We start from the raw sequence: 16,224 nt of genomic DNA, 5'->3' as shown, positions 1-16,224 counted from the left end.
TGTGTGCGACTGAGTTGGAATCTGTATAGGAAGTGCTACTAATGTGCAATATGTATAGGAAGTGCTACTAATGTGCAATCTGTATAGGAAGTGCTACTAATGTGCAATCTGTATAGGAAGTGCTACTAATGTGCAACCTGTATAGGAAGTGCTACTAATGTGCAATCTATATAGGAAGTGCTACTAATGTGCAATCTGTATAGGAAGTGCTACTAATGTGCAATCTGTAGATGCTGAAAATGTAAAGTGCCAATTTTGTACAATGTACAGTAAAACCAGCCTGGTTTTTATTGTTAAAGAATGGTGCTAAATTGCAGAATTCTTAACATAAATCTCGCACTCTATATATTTTGGCTTAAATGTGGTTTATTGTAACTTTTGCTGTATGCAGGTTTCTAAATACACACTGTCATCATGTTCAGTCACTTGCTATGATAACATTGGTCATTTAAGTATATGTTCAATAAATGTATTTCTCTAAAAATCCCATAAAACATTGCACCTTAGAAACATACAGTCCATGCAGTGTAGGGTATATATACTGTGTGTGTGTGTGTGTGTGTGTGTGTGTGTGTGTGTGTGTGTGTGTGTGTGTGTGTGTATATAGATAGTCAGATAGATAGATAGATAGATAGATAGATAGATAGATAGATAGATAGATAGATAGATAGATAGAGTCTCCCATATCCGAAATTTGTGATTTATCCCTATTTTGTATTTTTTTGTATTTTTGGAATGGCGATATCTTGGGGCTGGATCCCAAGTCTAAACACAAAATGAATTTATGTTTCATACATACCTTATATACAGAGCCTGAAGCTAAAATGTTATAAAATATGTGCTATGTGACTGTATATGTTTTAGGACGTAAAAATAGGATTTTAATTACCTACCGGTAAATCCTTTTCTCGTAGTCCGTAGAGGATGCTGGGGTTCATTTTAGTACCATAGGGCAGTGGTTCCCAAACTTTTTGAATCACGGCACCCTAGAGTACCAGATTTTTTTCATGGCACCCCTAGGTCAAAAGTTTCTTATTGATAAATTTAGAAAGAAATATTAAATTAAGCAGATTGTGTTTATAGGTCATCCTTAGGCTCAATTGTGTGGTGAGGGACAAGATTTGCTTCTGTTTGGCCATATTTTATGACTGACAGCTTCCAGCACTAGTTTTCCCTATTATATTGACCATAAATAATTTGAATTGGTCCTGGACCACCAATCCAGGGCACCCCTGCAAGTATTCCGAGGCACCCCAGGGAGCCACGGCACACAGTTTGGGAACCACTGCCATAGGGTATAGACGGTTCTGCAGGAGCCTTCTGCACTTTAAGACTTTTCAACAGTGTGAACTGGCTCCTCCCTCTATGCCCCCTCCTCCAGACCTCAGTATAGGAACTGTGCCCGAGGAGACGAGAGAAGAATTTACATTAAACTAGTGCCGAGGTTCACACCAGCTCACACCATACAAACCATGGGGGTAATTCCAAGTTGATCGCAGCAGGAATTTTGTTAGCAGTTGGGCAAAACCATGTGCACTGCAGGGGAGGCAGATTTAACATGTGCAGAGAGAGTTAGATTTGGGTGTGGTGTGTTCAATCTGCAATCTAATTTGCAGTGTAAAAATAAAGCAGCCAGTATTTACCCTGCACAGAAACAAAATAACCCACCTAAATATAACTCTTTCTGCACATGTTATATCTGCCTCCCCTGCAGTGCACATGGTTTTGCCCAACTGCTAACAAAATTCCTGCTGCGATCAACTTGGAATTACCCCCCATGTCGCCTAACATGGCCAATAACATAACCCATGCTAACGTGCATGCATAACGTAACAGCAACTGCTGTACAACATCTTAACACATGAGAACCTGTGTAAAAATACAAAACGTTATTTGCAGGAAAAAATTAGCATTGGGCAGGCGCCCAGCATCCTCTACGGACTACGAGAAAAGGATTTACCGGTAGGTATTTAAAATCCTATTTTCTCTTATGTCCTAGAGGATGCTGGGGTCCATTTTAGTACCATGGCTCCCAGTACGAGCTTGAAAGTGCTAATGTTCCTGCAGAACTGACTGACCAAATTGAAGGTCGTCAGCAGCCAAGGTGTCAAACCTGTAAAACTTACTAAACATGTTTGCCCCTGACCAAGCGGCTGCTCGGCAAATTTGCAACACCGAGACACCCCGGGCAGCCGCCCAGGAAGAACCCACTTTCCTTGTAGAGTGGGCCTTTATCGAACTCGGTAACGGCAATCCTGCGGTGGAATAAGCGTGCTGAATGGTACCTCTGATCCAGCGCGCAATAGTCTTCTTAGAAGCAGGACCCCCAATCTTGTTGGGGTCATAGAGGACAAACAAAGATTCTGTTTTCCTTATCCGAGCTGTTCTTGCAACAGAAGTCCTCAACGCTCTGACGACATCCAAGGACTTTGAAACGGCTGAGGTGTCAGAAGCCACTGGCACCCCCACAGGTTGGTTGATATAGAAAGAAGACACAACCTTTGGAAGAAAATGCTGAAGCTCTATCTTCTTGAAAAATCAAATAAGGACTCTTGTGTGACAGAGCCCCTAATTCAGACACTCGTCTGCCTGAGGCCAAGGCCAACAACATGACCACTTTCCAAGTGAGAAACTTCAACTCTACCTCAAACCAGTCCGATTTAAGGAACTGCAAAACCACATTAAGATCCCATGGTGCCGCAGGAGGCACAAAGGGAGGTTGGATGCGCAGAACCCCCTTCACGAACGTCTGGACCTCAGGAAGGGAAGCCAACTGTTTCTGAAAGAAAATGGACAAGGCCGAAATTTGGACCTTGATAGACCCTAATCTCAAGCCAGCATCCGCACCCGCCTGTAGAAATAGGAGAAGACGTCCTAATTTAAACTCCACCACAGGAGACTTCTTGGATTCATACCAAGATACATATTTTCTCCAAATCCGATGGTAATGTTTGGACGTTACCCCTTTCCTGGCCAGAATAAGTGTGGGAATGACTTCATTGGGAATACCCTTACGGGCTAGGATCTGGCGCTCAACAGCCATGCCGTCAAACGCAGCCGCAGTAAGTCTTAATAAACAAACGGCCCCTGCTGAAGCAGGTCCTCGCGAAGAGGAAGAGGCTGAGGATCTTCCAGTAATAACGCCTGAAGATCTGGATACCAAGCCCTCCTTGGCCAGTCTGGAGCAATGAGAATTGCTTGAACCCTTTTTCTTCTGATGATCTTGAGAACTTTTGGTATTAGTGGAAGTGGAGGGAACAGATACACCGACTGAAACACCCACTGGGTCACCAGTGCATCCACTGCTATTGCTTGTGGGTCTCTCGACCTGGAACAATATTTCTGAAGCTTCTTGTTGAGACGTGATGCCATCATATCTACTTGAGGAACGCCCCAACGATCTGCTACCTCTGCAAAGACTTCTGGGTGGAGGCCCGATTCTCCTGGATAGAGATTGTGTCTGCTGAGGAAGTCTGCTTCCCAGTTGTCCACTCCCGGAATGAAAATTGGCGACAGAGCTTTTGCATGTCTTTCTGCCCAAAGGAGTATCTTTGTTACCTCTACCATTGCCGCTCTGCTTTTTGTTCCTCCCTGGCGGTTTATGTAAGCTACTGCCGTTACATTGTCTGACTGGATCTGTATGGGACGACCTTGAAGAAGATGTGCCGCTTGATGAAGGCTGTTGTACACAGCTCTTAATTCCAGAATGTTTATGTGAAGGAGTACTTCTTGACTTGACCATCGTCCTTGGAAGCTTTCCCCTTGCGTGACTGCTCCCCAACCTCGGAGGCTTGCATCTGTAGTCACCAGGATTTAAGTCTGAATCCCGAACCTGCGTAAATATTGGTGAATATTCTCGGAGCCGCGGAGAGCCCGAAAGGCAATGTTTGGAACTGGTAGTGGCAGTCCTGCACCACAAACCTCAGGTATGCCTGATGCGGCGGGTAGATGGGAACATGTAATTAAGCATCTTTGATGTCCATCGATACCAGAAATTCCTTTTCCTCCAAGCTGGAGATCACCGCTCTCAGGGATTCCATCTTGAATTTGAACCTTTTCTAATAAAGGTTCAGAGTCTTTAGGTTTAAAATTGGTCTGACCGAGCCATCCGGTTTCGGCACCACAAACAGGCTTGAGTAAAACCCTTTTTCCTGTTGTGACACAGGAACTAAGGAAATTACGTTGTCTTGACATAATTTCTGTATTGCGTTCAGCACTTTTGCTCTGTCCTGAACAGAAGCTGGTAAGGCTGATTTGAAAAATCGGCATGGGGGAAGGTCCTGAAATACCAATTTGTACCCTTGGTATACTATCTGCAATACCCAAGGATCCGGATCTGAGTGAACCCAGACCTGGCTGAAAGACAGTAGACGTGCCCCCACCCGATCGTACTCCCGCAGGGGAGCCCCAGCGTCATGCTGAGGTTTTAGCAGAAGTAGCTGTTGACTTCTGCTCCTGCGAGCCTGATGGTGTTGTAGATTTTTTACCTCTTCCTCACCCTCTTCCTGCGAAGAAGGGGGTACCCTTTGCCTCTTTGGACTTGTTGGGCCGAAAGGATTGCATCGTATGAGAATGAAATCCTTTCCTAGGTGGAGCAGCTGCGTAAGGCAGAAATGCTGACTTGCCTGATGTAGTTGTTGAAATCATGGCATCCAGCTTGTCTGCAAAGAGGGCTTCTCCATTGTAAGGAAGCGCCTCAATATTCTTTCTCTAACGTCCTAGTGGATGCTGGGGACTCCGAAAGGACCATGGGGAATAGCGGCTCCGCAGGAGACTGGGCACAAAAGTAAAAGCTTTAGAACTACCTGGTGTGCACTGGCTCCTCCCCCTATGACCCTCCTCCAAGCCTCAGTTAGATTTTTGTGCCCGAACGAGAAGGGTGCATACTAAGGGGCTCTCCTGAGCTGCTTAGAGTAAAAGTTTAAAGTAGGTTTTTTTATTTTCAGTGAGACCTGCTGGCAACAGGCTCACTGCACCGAGGGACTAAGGGGAGAAGAAGCGAACTCACCTGCGTGCAGAGTGGATTGGGCTTCTTAGGCTACTGGACATTAGCTCCAGAGGGACGATCACAGGCCCAGCCATGGATGGGTCCCAGAGCCGCGCCGCCGGCCCCCTTACAGAGCCAGAAGACTGAAGAGGTCCGGAAAATCGTCGGCAGAAGATGTCCTGTCTTCAATAAGGTAGCGCACAGCACCGCAGCTGTGCGCCATTGCTCTCAGCACACTTCACACTCCGGTCACTGAGGGTGCAGGGCGCTGGGGGGGGCGCCCTGAGACGCAATAAAAATACCTTTTTTGGCAAAAAATACATCACATATAGCTCCTGGGCTATATGGATGCATTTAACCCCTGCCAATTTTTCCATAAAAAAGCGGGAGAAAGGCCGCCGAGAAGGGGGCGGAGCCTATCTCCTCAGCACACTGGCGCCATTTTTTCCTCACAGCTCCGTTGGAGGTAGGCTCCCTGACTCTCCCCTGCAGTCCTGCACTACAGAAACAGGGTAAAACAAGAGAGGGGGGGCACTAATTTGTCAGATAAATCTATACAGCAGCTATATCAGGGAAAAACACTTATATAAGGTTATCCCTATATATATATAGCGCTCTGGTGTGTGCTGGCAAACTCTCCCTCTGTCTCCCCAAAGGGCTAGTGGGGTCCTGTCCTCAGAGCATTCCCTGTGTGTGTGCTGTGTGTCGGTACGTTGTGTCGACATGTATGAGGAGGAAAATGGTGTGGAGGCGGAGCAATTGCCTGTGTTAGTGATGTCACCCCCTAGGGAGTCGACACCTGACTGGATGGTCTTATGGAAAGAATTACGTGATAGTGTCAGCACTTTACAAAAGACTGTTGACGACATGAGACAGCCGGCAAATCAGTTAATACCTGTACAGGCGTCTCAAACACCGTCAGGGGCTATAAAACGCCCGTTACCTCAGGTCGATACAGACACTGACACGGACACTGACTCCAGTGTCGACGGTGAGGAAACAAACGTATTTTCCAGTAGGGCCACACGTTACATGATCACGGCAATGAAGGAGGTTTTGAACATTTCTGATACTACAAGTACCACAAAAAAGGGTATTATGTGGGGTGTGAAAAAACTACCCGTAGTTTTTCCTGAATCAGATGAATTAAATGAGGTGTGTGATGAAGCGTGGGTTTCCCCGATAAAAAACTGCTAATTTCTAAAAAATTATTGGCATTATACCCTTTCCCGCCAGAGGTTAGGGCACGTTGGGAAACACCCCCTAGGGTAGATAAGGCGCTCACACGCTTATCAAAACAAGTGGCGTTACCGTCTTCTGATACGGCCGCCCTCAAGGAACCAGCTGATAGGAAGCTGGATAATATCCTAAAAAGTATATACACACATACTGGTATTATACTGCGACCAGCAATCGCCTCAGCCTGGATGTGCAGTGCTGGGGTGGCTTGGTCGGATTCCCTGACTGAAAATATTGATACCCTGGACAGGGACAATATATTATTGACTATAGAGCATTTAAAGGATGCATTTCTATATATGCGTGATGCACAGAGGGATATTTGCACTCTGGCATCAAGAGTAAGTGCGATGTCCATTTCTGCCAGAAGAGGGTTATGGACGCGACAGTGGTCAGGTGATGCGGATTCCAAACGGCATATGGAAGTATTGCCGTATAAAGGGGAGGAATTATTTGGGGTCGGTCTATCGGACCTGGTGGCCACGGCAACGGCTGGGAAATCCACCTTTTTACCCCAGGTCACCTCTCAGCAGAAAAAGATACCGTCTTTTCAGGCTCAGTCCTTTCGTCCCCATAAGGGCAAGCGGGCAAAAGGCCACTCATATCTGCCCCGGGGCAGAGGAAGGGGAAAATACTGCAGCAGACAGCCTCTTCCCACGAACAGAAGCCCTCCCCCGCTTCTGCCAAGTCCTCAGCATGACGCTGGGGCCTTACAAGCGGACTCAGGCACGGTGGGGGCCCGTCTCAAGAATTTCAGCGCGCAGTGGGCTCACTCGCAAGTGGACCCCTGGATCCTGCAGGTAGTATCTCAGGGGTACAAATTGGAATTCGAGACGTCTCCCCCTCGCCGGTTCCTGAAGTCTGCTTTACCAACGTCTCCCCCCGACAGGGAGGCGGTATTGGAAGCCATTCACAAGCTGTATTCCCAGCAGGTGATAATCAAGGTACCCCTCCTACAACAGGGAAAGGGGTATTATTCCACGCTGTTTGTGGTACCGAAGCCGGACGGCTCGGTGAGACCCATTTTAAATCTGAAATCCTTGAACACTTACATAAAAAGGTTCAAGTTCAAGATGGAGTCACTCAGAGCAGTGATAGCGAACCTGGAAGAAGGGGACTATATGGTGTCTCTGGACATCAAGGATGCTTACCTCCATGTCCCAATTTGCCCTTCTCACCAAGGGTACCTCAGGTTTGTGGTACAGAACTGTCACTATCAGTTTCAGACGCTGCCGTTTGGATTGTCCACGGCACCCCGGGTCTTTACCAAGGTAATGGCCGAAATGATGATTCTTCTTCGAAGAAAAGGCGTCTTAATTATCCCTTACTTGGACGATCTCCTGATAAGGGCAAGGTCCAGAGAACAGTTAGAGGTCGGAGTAGCACTATCTCAAGTAGTACTACGACAGCACGGATGGATTCTAAATATTCCAAAATCGCAGCGGATTCCGACGACACGTCTGCTGTTCCTAGGGATGATTCTGGACACAGTACAGAAAAAGGTGTTTCTCCCGGAGGAGAAAGCCAGGGAGTTATCCGACCTAGTCAGGAACCTCCTAAAACAAGTGTCAGTGCATCAATGCACAAGGGTCCTGGGAAAAATGGTGGCTTCTTACGAAGCGATTCCATTCGGCAGATTCCACGCAAGAACTTTTCAGTGGGATCTGCTGGACAAATGGTCCGGATCGCATCTTCAAATGCATCAGCGGATAACCCTGTCTCCAAGGACAAGGGTGTCTCTCCTGTGGTGGTTACAGAGTGCTCATCTTCTAGAGGGCCGCAGATTCGGCATTCAGGACTGGGTCCTGGTGACCACGGATGCCAGCCTGAGAGGCTGGGGAGCAGTCACACAGGGAAGAAATTTCCAGGGCTTGTGGTCAAGCATGGAAACGTCACTTCACATAAATATCCTGGAACTAAGGGCCATTTACAATGCCCTAAGTCAGGCAAGGCCTCTGCTTCAGGGTCAGCCAGTGTTGATCCAGTCGGACAACATCACGGCAGTCGCCCACGTAAACAGACAGGGCGGCACAAGAAGCAGGAGGGCAATGACGGAAGTTGCAAGGATTCTTCGCTGGGCGGAAAATCATGTGATAGCACTATCCGCAGTGTTCATTCCGGGAGTGGACAACTGGGAAGCAGACTTCCTCAGCAGACACGACCTCCACCCGGGGGAGTGGGGACTTCACCCAGAAGTCTTCCACATGATTGTGAACCGTTGGGAAAAACCAAAGGTGGACATGATGGCGTCCCGCCTCAACAAAAAACTGGACAGATATTGCGCCAGGTCAAGGGACCCTCAGGCAATAGCTGTGGACGCTCTGGTAACACCGTGGGTGTACCAGTCAGTGTATGTGTTCCCTCCTCTGCCTCTCATACCCAAGGTACTGAGAATCATAAGAAGGAGAGGAGTAAGGACTATACTCGTAGCTCCGGATTGGCCAAGAAGGACTTGGTACCCGGAACTTCAAGAGATGCTCACGGAAGACCCGTGGCCTCTACCTCTAAGAAAGGACCTGCTCCAGCAGGGACCATGTCTGTTCCAAGACTTACCGCGGCTGCGTTTGACGGCATGGCGGTTGAACGCCGGATCCTGAAGGAAAAAGGCATTCCGGATGAAGTCATCCCTACCCTGATCAAAGCCAGGAAGGATGTAACTGTGCAACATTATCACCGTATTTGGCGTAAATATGTTGCGTGGTGTGAGGCCAGGAAGGCCCCTACAGAGGAATTTCAACTGGGTCGTTTCCTGCATTTCCTGCAAACAGGACTGTCTATGGGCCTAAAATTAGGGTCCATTAAGGTTCAAATTTCGGCCCCGTCAATATTCTTCCAAAAAGAACTAGCTTCTGTTCCTGAAGTTCAGACGTTTGTCAAGGGAGTACTGCATATACAGCCTCCTTTTGTGCCTCCAGTGGCACCTTGGGATCTCAATGTAGTTTTGGGGTTCCTAAAATCACATTGGTTTGAACCACTCACCACTGTGGACTTAAAATATCTCACATGGAAAGTGGTAATGCTGTTAGCCCTGGCTTCAGCCAGGCATGTTTCAGAATTGGCGGCTTTATCCTATAAAAGCCCTTACCTAATTTTTCATATGGACAGGGCAGAATTGAGGACTCGTCCTCAATTTCTCCCTAAGGTGGTTTTAGCATTTCACTTAAACCAGCCTATTGTGGTGCCTGCGGCTACTAGGGACTTGGAGGATTCCAAGTTACTGGACGTAGTCAGGGCCCTGAAAATATATGTTTCCAGGACGGCTGGAGTCAGAAAATCTGACCCGCTGTTTATCCTGTATGCACCCAACAAGCTGGGTGCTCCTGCTTCTAAGCAGACTATTGCTCGTTGGATTTGTAGTACAATTCAGCTTGCACATTCTGTGGCAGGCCTGCCACAGCCAAAATCTGTAAAAGCCCATTCCACAAGGAAAGTGGGCTCATCTTGGGCGGCTGCCCGAGGGGTCTCGGCTTTACAACTTTGCCGAGCAGCTACTTGGTCAGGGGCAAACACGTTTGCTAAATTCTACAAATTTGATACCCTGGCTGAGGAGGACCTGGAGTTCTCTCATTCGGTGCTGCAGAGTCATCCGCACTCTCCCGCCCGTTTGGGAGCTTTGGTATAATCCCCATGGTCCTTTCGGAGTCCCCAGCATCCACTAGGACGTTAGAGAAAATAAGAATTTACTTACCGATAATTCTATTTCTCATAGTCCGTAGTGGATGCTGGGCGCCCATCCCAAGTGCGGATTGTCTGCAATACTTGTACATAGTTATTGTTACAAAAATCGGGTTATTATTGTTGTGAGCCATCTTTTCAGAGGCTCCTCGGTTATCATGCTGTTAACTGGGTTCAAATCACAAGTTGTACGGTGTGATTGGTGTGGCTGGTATGAGTCTTACCCGGGATTCAAAATCCTTCCTTATTGTGTACGCTCATCCGGGCACAGTATCCTAACTGAGGCTTGGAGGAGGGTCATAGGGGGAGGAGCCAGTGCACACCAGGTAGTTCTAAAGCTTTTACTTTTGTGCCCAGTCTCCTGCGGAGCCGCTATTCCCCATGGTCCTTTCGGAGTCCCCAGCATCCACTACGGACTATGAGAAATAGAATTATCGGTAAGTAAATTCTTATTTTTTTTTATTCCGCATCAGCATTCCATTGGCGGATCCACAGCGCCCTGCGGGCTGATATCTCCATAGCGGAGGATCTTGAACTCAGCAACCCAATATCCTTCATAGCTTCAACTAAGTAACCTGCAGCATCTTTGATATGGCCGAGAGTTAGGACTATTTCATCCCTTTCAACGGTGTCTATGTTAACAAGCAAGTTGTCAGACCATTTTTCCACAGCGTTACCCACCCACTCAAAAGCAATGGTGGGCCTGAGCACCGTTCCGTTAGCCGTATATATGGATTTCAGGATTTTTTCTCATTTACGGTCAGCTGTATCTTTTAAGGGGGCTGAACCAGGGGCAGGCAAAACTATTTTCTTAGACAGCCGAGAAACGGAGGTGTCTATCATTGGGGGAGTCTCCTATTTATGCCCGTTTTCCTCAGGGAAAGGGTACACTACATGTATCCTTCTGGGAAGGGTACATTTCTTCTCAGGGCTAGCCCAGAATTCTTCAAAGAACACACTGAAATCCTTTGAAGGAGGAAAAGTTACAACCTGCTTTTTATTTAATTTAAAATAATCCTTTTCCTCTGGGGCCAGTGTTGTTTCAGGAAACTCCAACACTTCCTTCATAGCAACTATCATACCTTGTATGCTTTTGGCTAATTTGAGGTCTACCCCTCTCAAATCCCCATTGTCGACGTCAGATTCGGAATCTGTGTATGTGTCCCCTTGCATTATCTGGGCCAGAGACCTTTTCTGGGAACTGGATGGGACCCGAGTGGATGATATGGAGGGGTCAGTAAACAGTGCATCCTCCACAGACTGCCTCCAATATTTAGTCTGTTGTTCAGACTCAGAGAATTTCTTTGCAAGCATTGACATATTCTTTTGCAACATTCTCACCCACTACGGCTCCTTCTGAGAGGGAAGGGCCACCATATTACCCTCTCGTGCATCTAAAATGGATTCTTCCTGGGAAGAGCCCTCCCCAATGTCTGACATGTTACACACTTGTACATACACACACACACACACACACACCCCTATCACACAGGGTAGCTATTGGGGACAGACCCACACTAAAGTCTGTCAAAGAGACACAGAGGGATTTGCCAGTCCACACACTGCGCCTTATTGTGAATTGTGGAAATATTACCCACTTACAGCGCATATGCCAATAATAGGCCCACAGACCTAATTATAATGAACGCTCTCTGCCCCTTCTGTAACACCCTGTACTTGTATCAGCGTTGTCATGAGGAGAAACAGCGTTTCAGGAGCTTAACACTGGAGTTTCTGCAGGAGAAAATGGCACCCAGTGAGTGTTCTGGCAAGTCTGAGGAGAATCCCCGCCCTTCAGCCTCAACAATGTAATATTTATACTGGCTGGGGATGGCACATCAGTGGCTGTACATGTATGTACCTTTTTTGCAGTGAGAGTAATGTTTTAAAACATGCCCTCAAAGCGCCCCCCTTCCCCGCGCGCTCTGCACCCTTGTGCTGAGAGACATGGTGTGCAGCGTCCCGCCGCTGCGTGTGTACCTGTATGCCTCAAACGATGACCGGAGGATCCCCTCTCTGCAGGACTCCGGTAATATACTCACCGGCCTTCTGATTTCTGGCTGTGGGAGTGAACGCTGGCCAGGCTTGGGCTGTGTTCAGTACCCTTCAGGAGCTAATGGTGTCCTGTCAGTGGAAGCAGAACCATTAACTAATTGAGAAGTTGGTTCCTACTTCCCCCCCTAAGTCCCACAAAGCAGGGAAGCTGTTGCCAGCAGCTTCCCTGTAAAATAAAAAACCTAAGAAAGTCTTTTTCCAGCAAAGCTCTGTAGAGCTCCACTAGTGTGCATCCAGTCTCCTGGGCACATTTTCTAAACTGAGGTCTGGAGGAGGGGGCCATAGAGGGAGGAGCCAGTTCACACTGTTGAAAAGTCTTAAAGTGCCGAAGGCTCCTGCGGAACCGTCTATACCCCATGGGAATAAAATGGACCCCAGCATCCTCTAAGACGTAAGAGAAAAGTGTTAATTGTTTAAACAATAAAGAGTTCAATAACAGTTATATAATGCACTCATCTGTTTACCAACTCTTCTCCTCTTCTCAGCACTATACACTTATTTCATGCAGATTTTTCCATTCCATTTGTCCTTTTCAGAGATACAGTAGTAAAATGGCTTAAATTGAAGGGAAATTAAAGATACTAGAATTATGGAAGTGGATGAATATATATACAGTATTGTATAGTCTGTAATTTTAATAAAAATACATATTTAAATAACTGTTACAAATTGTACTATTAAATTACAATTTATTAATTTTTTATCTTATAGAATATCACAAAAGAAAAAAACATTTTTTATAACAGTCAACAGTGAACGGCATGTTATAGGGATAACATGTTTACTCTGTTTTTGGCCGTAGGCAAAGGAAATCCAGCAGATGGTCAAACTGGAAGCCGAGATGGGCCGCAGGCCAGCAACAGTTGTATAAAGCTGCAAAACGCAAACTGAAGTCAAAAAATTTACTGTCTTTTTCGAGAACACTGTAAAAAAAAAAAAAAAGACCACAAACACTGAACATGAAGTGTGCTCTTATGTTAAACCCTTTTTGTCTTGGCAAGATTGTAAGACTGGCATATTTCCCTTTAACATTTTGAGCACTGCACTATTTATGACAGATTAATAATTATACAGTTATAAAGTAAAAAGAGATAAATATTTTTATTAATCGTAAATCATATGTTAATAGTCTATTATTTGCAAATAGGTTAACTTGTTTTTTTAAGTGATTTTGTTGTATTTTATAATTAATGGTCACCAATGTAGCAACATGAGATGGATAAAGGTTGACTTTTTGATGTTTCCAAAGAGCTACTTACAACGCTGTTACACTGTTATTTTATTGGAAGGGGTGAGGGATTTTTGGCAAACCCAACCGAAGAACGGGATTGCCCCAAACTACAGTGAGTCTGTCCTCTCGCTGGATTTTAATCACACGTTTATTGCCTGGTGTTTAATATTTTTGATAATTGTTAATAAGCGTGATTTTATTCCTAATGCTGAATGACACATTCTGATGTATACAGAGTATATGAAAATATAAAAATGAACTGTACTGTATTGACAATATCCAGCAAGCACAAAGCGTTTGAATACAGTTAGTACACATCCCCATATGCCATTTTGTAAAGCTGTGCTTGGATGTCATTAGCATTTCATCTAAATTGTATACTGAAGTCTGAGAGGTAGAGAACAAAGCAGTAAAGTAGACAGAGTGTGTTTGTAGATCAAAAATCTGAATTGCCTGCTGTATCCAAGTGATTTTCTTCTACTAACGTGGGCAGCAAGAAAATCAGTCTTTTTTTCTGTTTGATTATTTTATGTTGTTTATTTCAATATCCTTACATAAATAGTGCAAATGTTTTTAAAGTTCAATAATATATTTTTTACAATATTAGCTGGCCAATTTTTTTTAAGATTTTGCTTCAGATAAGAACACTTTTGGAACTTACTTATTTTTTGTTTAAGGCCAGAGGCTTTTTATTTATGTTCTCAAAGCTACAATCACTTTTAAAATTAAACTTCTAAATGTATGTATTTATATATTATTAGAATACTTTCTAATAATATACCTAGTATAACTTTTTTTTATTTTCCATTTATATGTCAAATGCCCACCTGGCACCAAAGATATTCAGATACTGAGTTGTGCAATTGACGATATATTTAGAATTTAAATAGAAGATATTTGGGGGGGAAAACTACTTGAATTTTAAGAAACGTATAAAGAAGCTTTAATAGTAAATATAACAGATTTATTTTTTGTTCCCTGATGAATACAAAATAAATTTAAAAAACAATATTTTGTTGACAAAACAGTTAAGAGCAATAAACACAAGACTACCATTTGTGCTCAATAATTCAATAATACCAGTGCTCACATGTTAAAAGGACCATGCAATTGGCACTTTAAGAAAGACAATATTGTACAGACTGCAATTTAACGTTTAATGCTGCAGACTCAAGAAAGTTGGCTTTATTCTATTTTGAAGATTGGAGACTCGAGGGAAGGAAGAACATTTGTAACTGTGAAGATGTATAAAGTATTTATACTTGTACTCAAATAATGTAGAACTAAAAGCAGGGAAAGCCTTTTTTAAACATTACTGTTATATACTTGCATGTTATACCGTCACAACTTCTAACTTTTATGCATAAGTCCATAACCATGATGTACTTCAGTAAATGTTGTTTTAATTTATTACACAAAATGCCAATTTTTTAACATTTGCAATTATGTGACCATTATTGTTTTGTGATTTCATACACACTGTAGGAAAACTTTTACAAACAGAAACAAACAAAAAATGTATGCAGAATTTCTAAAGAAAAAAAAAAGACCAATATTTTATGTATGATAATTGTCCCAATAGTTGACTAGAGAGTTAACTTGCATGGACCCTAAGCCTGCGGGATACTTATATAACAGACACATGCATGTACAGTACTACTTACTAGCAACATACACTATCCATGTTGTCAGTGCAGGAATGACTGTGTTAAGGAACGCTGTAGCTTAGACAAAGTTATTTACTGAATTTTTGGTATTCTAAAACACCAGTTTTTGTATGTTTCCACCTGTTCTAAGTTCCCTTATAACCAGAACTCTTGTCTTTTATATCCTTTATGCTATTGTGTGAAAACTATTCCTGTACATATGGCAACAAATAAACTTGGGATTTGGTTTATTATTTCTCCAATACTTGTATGAAATACAATAAAATATCTCCTGAAAATGGACCTTGCCTTACAGTTTTCCCTGATTGTCATTGCAAAGTAGCTGTCTACGTATATTGTGTGTTAAGGTGTTGTTGAATATTGGCCCTAATGGCCAAATTTGTCGCTTCCTTCTCAGGTTTGGGATGCTTAAAGATTATATTAGTGACCATAAACCTTTCTGTGCCTAAAGTAACAGATTACTAGTCACGGTCTTCCAGTAACTCAAAAAATGACCATTGGTGGCCAGCTTCCTGCTTGTACGGTATGTGCAAAGGTTCTATAAAATTTTTATGTTCCACTGGAGAAAAAAGTCACTCTGGGTATTCGTGAATCTAATATGTGGGATTGCATTCCATTCATACTACTCAAACAGTATTGGCAAACAGCATAAATAATAAAAAATTTAATAATTGAATATTAGAAATCAATATTCAAAGTGTTTCGTAGCATGTAACTTTTACTTACAAGTGATTACTGTTTATTTTTCTTCTAAGAGTTTACAAAATAAAGTCAGATTTTCTATATTTATTTTGACTGAGTATTACGATATATCTACTTCTGGCAATAACCTGTGCCACTTAAAAGTTCCTGATGTCAATGTAGCAATATCTTGTGTCATAGTCCTGATACAGACCATTACATGAATGGATCTAAACCGGTTTGGTGTACACTAATTATATCTAACTAGTTATCGGCCCACAGAAAAACATAACAGCAATGTCAGCGCCCCCATAGGGGTGAGGAGCAGCATCAGCCTTTAATTATGAAGGGTAATTGTAGAAAATCTGTCCCATCTCCTCAATGCACAAGCAATGGAAGCCTTGGCATGCACTGCAACAGCTGCCACTGCGAGGGGAACGGGAAAGACATCGGAGAGGAGGATCAGCCACTGAGGGGGAGTCGAAACAGAGCTGCAACAGGGTGGAGGAGGGGGGAGCAGCAGAGAGGGGGTGGGGCTAGCCAGAGAGGAGGACGTGGCCGAGTGTGAGGAGAGACTGAGGGAACCTGGGTCTAGTACATTAAAATATACATCTCCTATATATTTGGCTACATCTGTGACTCTGTGCCTGGCCGTAACGCTGGGTGGAGTCACAGCGGTGGGCGGAGTC

The 16,224-nt window shown here is 44.3% G+C and overlaps 1 protein-coding gene across 5 annotated transcripts in view; it reads left to right on the top strand.

Annotated features, from left to right (window-relative positions):
• PLCB4 (phospholipase C beta 4) overlaps window positions 1-15,136 on the top strand; it is a 563,803-nt gene extending 548,667 nt beyond the window's left edge. For all 5 annotated transcript variants that reach the window (XM_063918578.1, XM_063918575.1, XM_063918577.1 and 2 more), the window contains one exon: window positions 12,759-15,136. In XM_063918578.1, coding sequence (XP_063774648.1) covers window positions 12,759-12,847 — 89 coding nt within the window. In that variant the 3' untranslated portion in view covers window positions 12,848-15,136. The remainder of the gene's footprint in view (window positions 1-12,758) is intronic.
• The last annotated feature ends 1,088 nt before the right edge of the window (window positions 15,137-16,224 follow it).

The sequence above is a fragment of the Pseudophryne corroboree genome, chromosome 4 (genome assembly GCF_028390025.1).
Source record: "Pseudophryne corroboree isolate aPseCor3 chromosome 4, aPseCor3.hap2, whole genome shotgun sequence".
NCBI classification, from domain to species: Eukaryota; Metazoa; Chordata; class Amphibia; order Anura; family Myobatrachidae; genus Pseudophryne; species Pseudophryne corroboree.
Note: the sequence above shows the minus strand (reverse complement) of the source record. Positions and strands in the feature narration are given on the sequence as shown.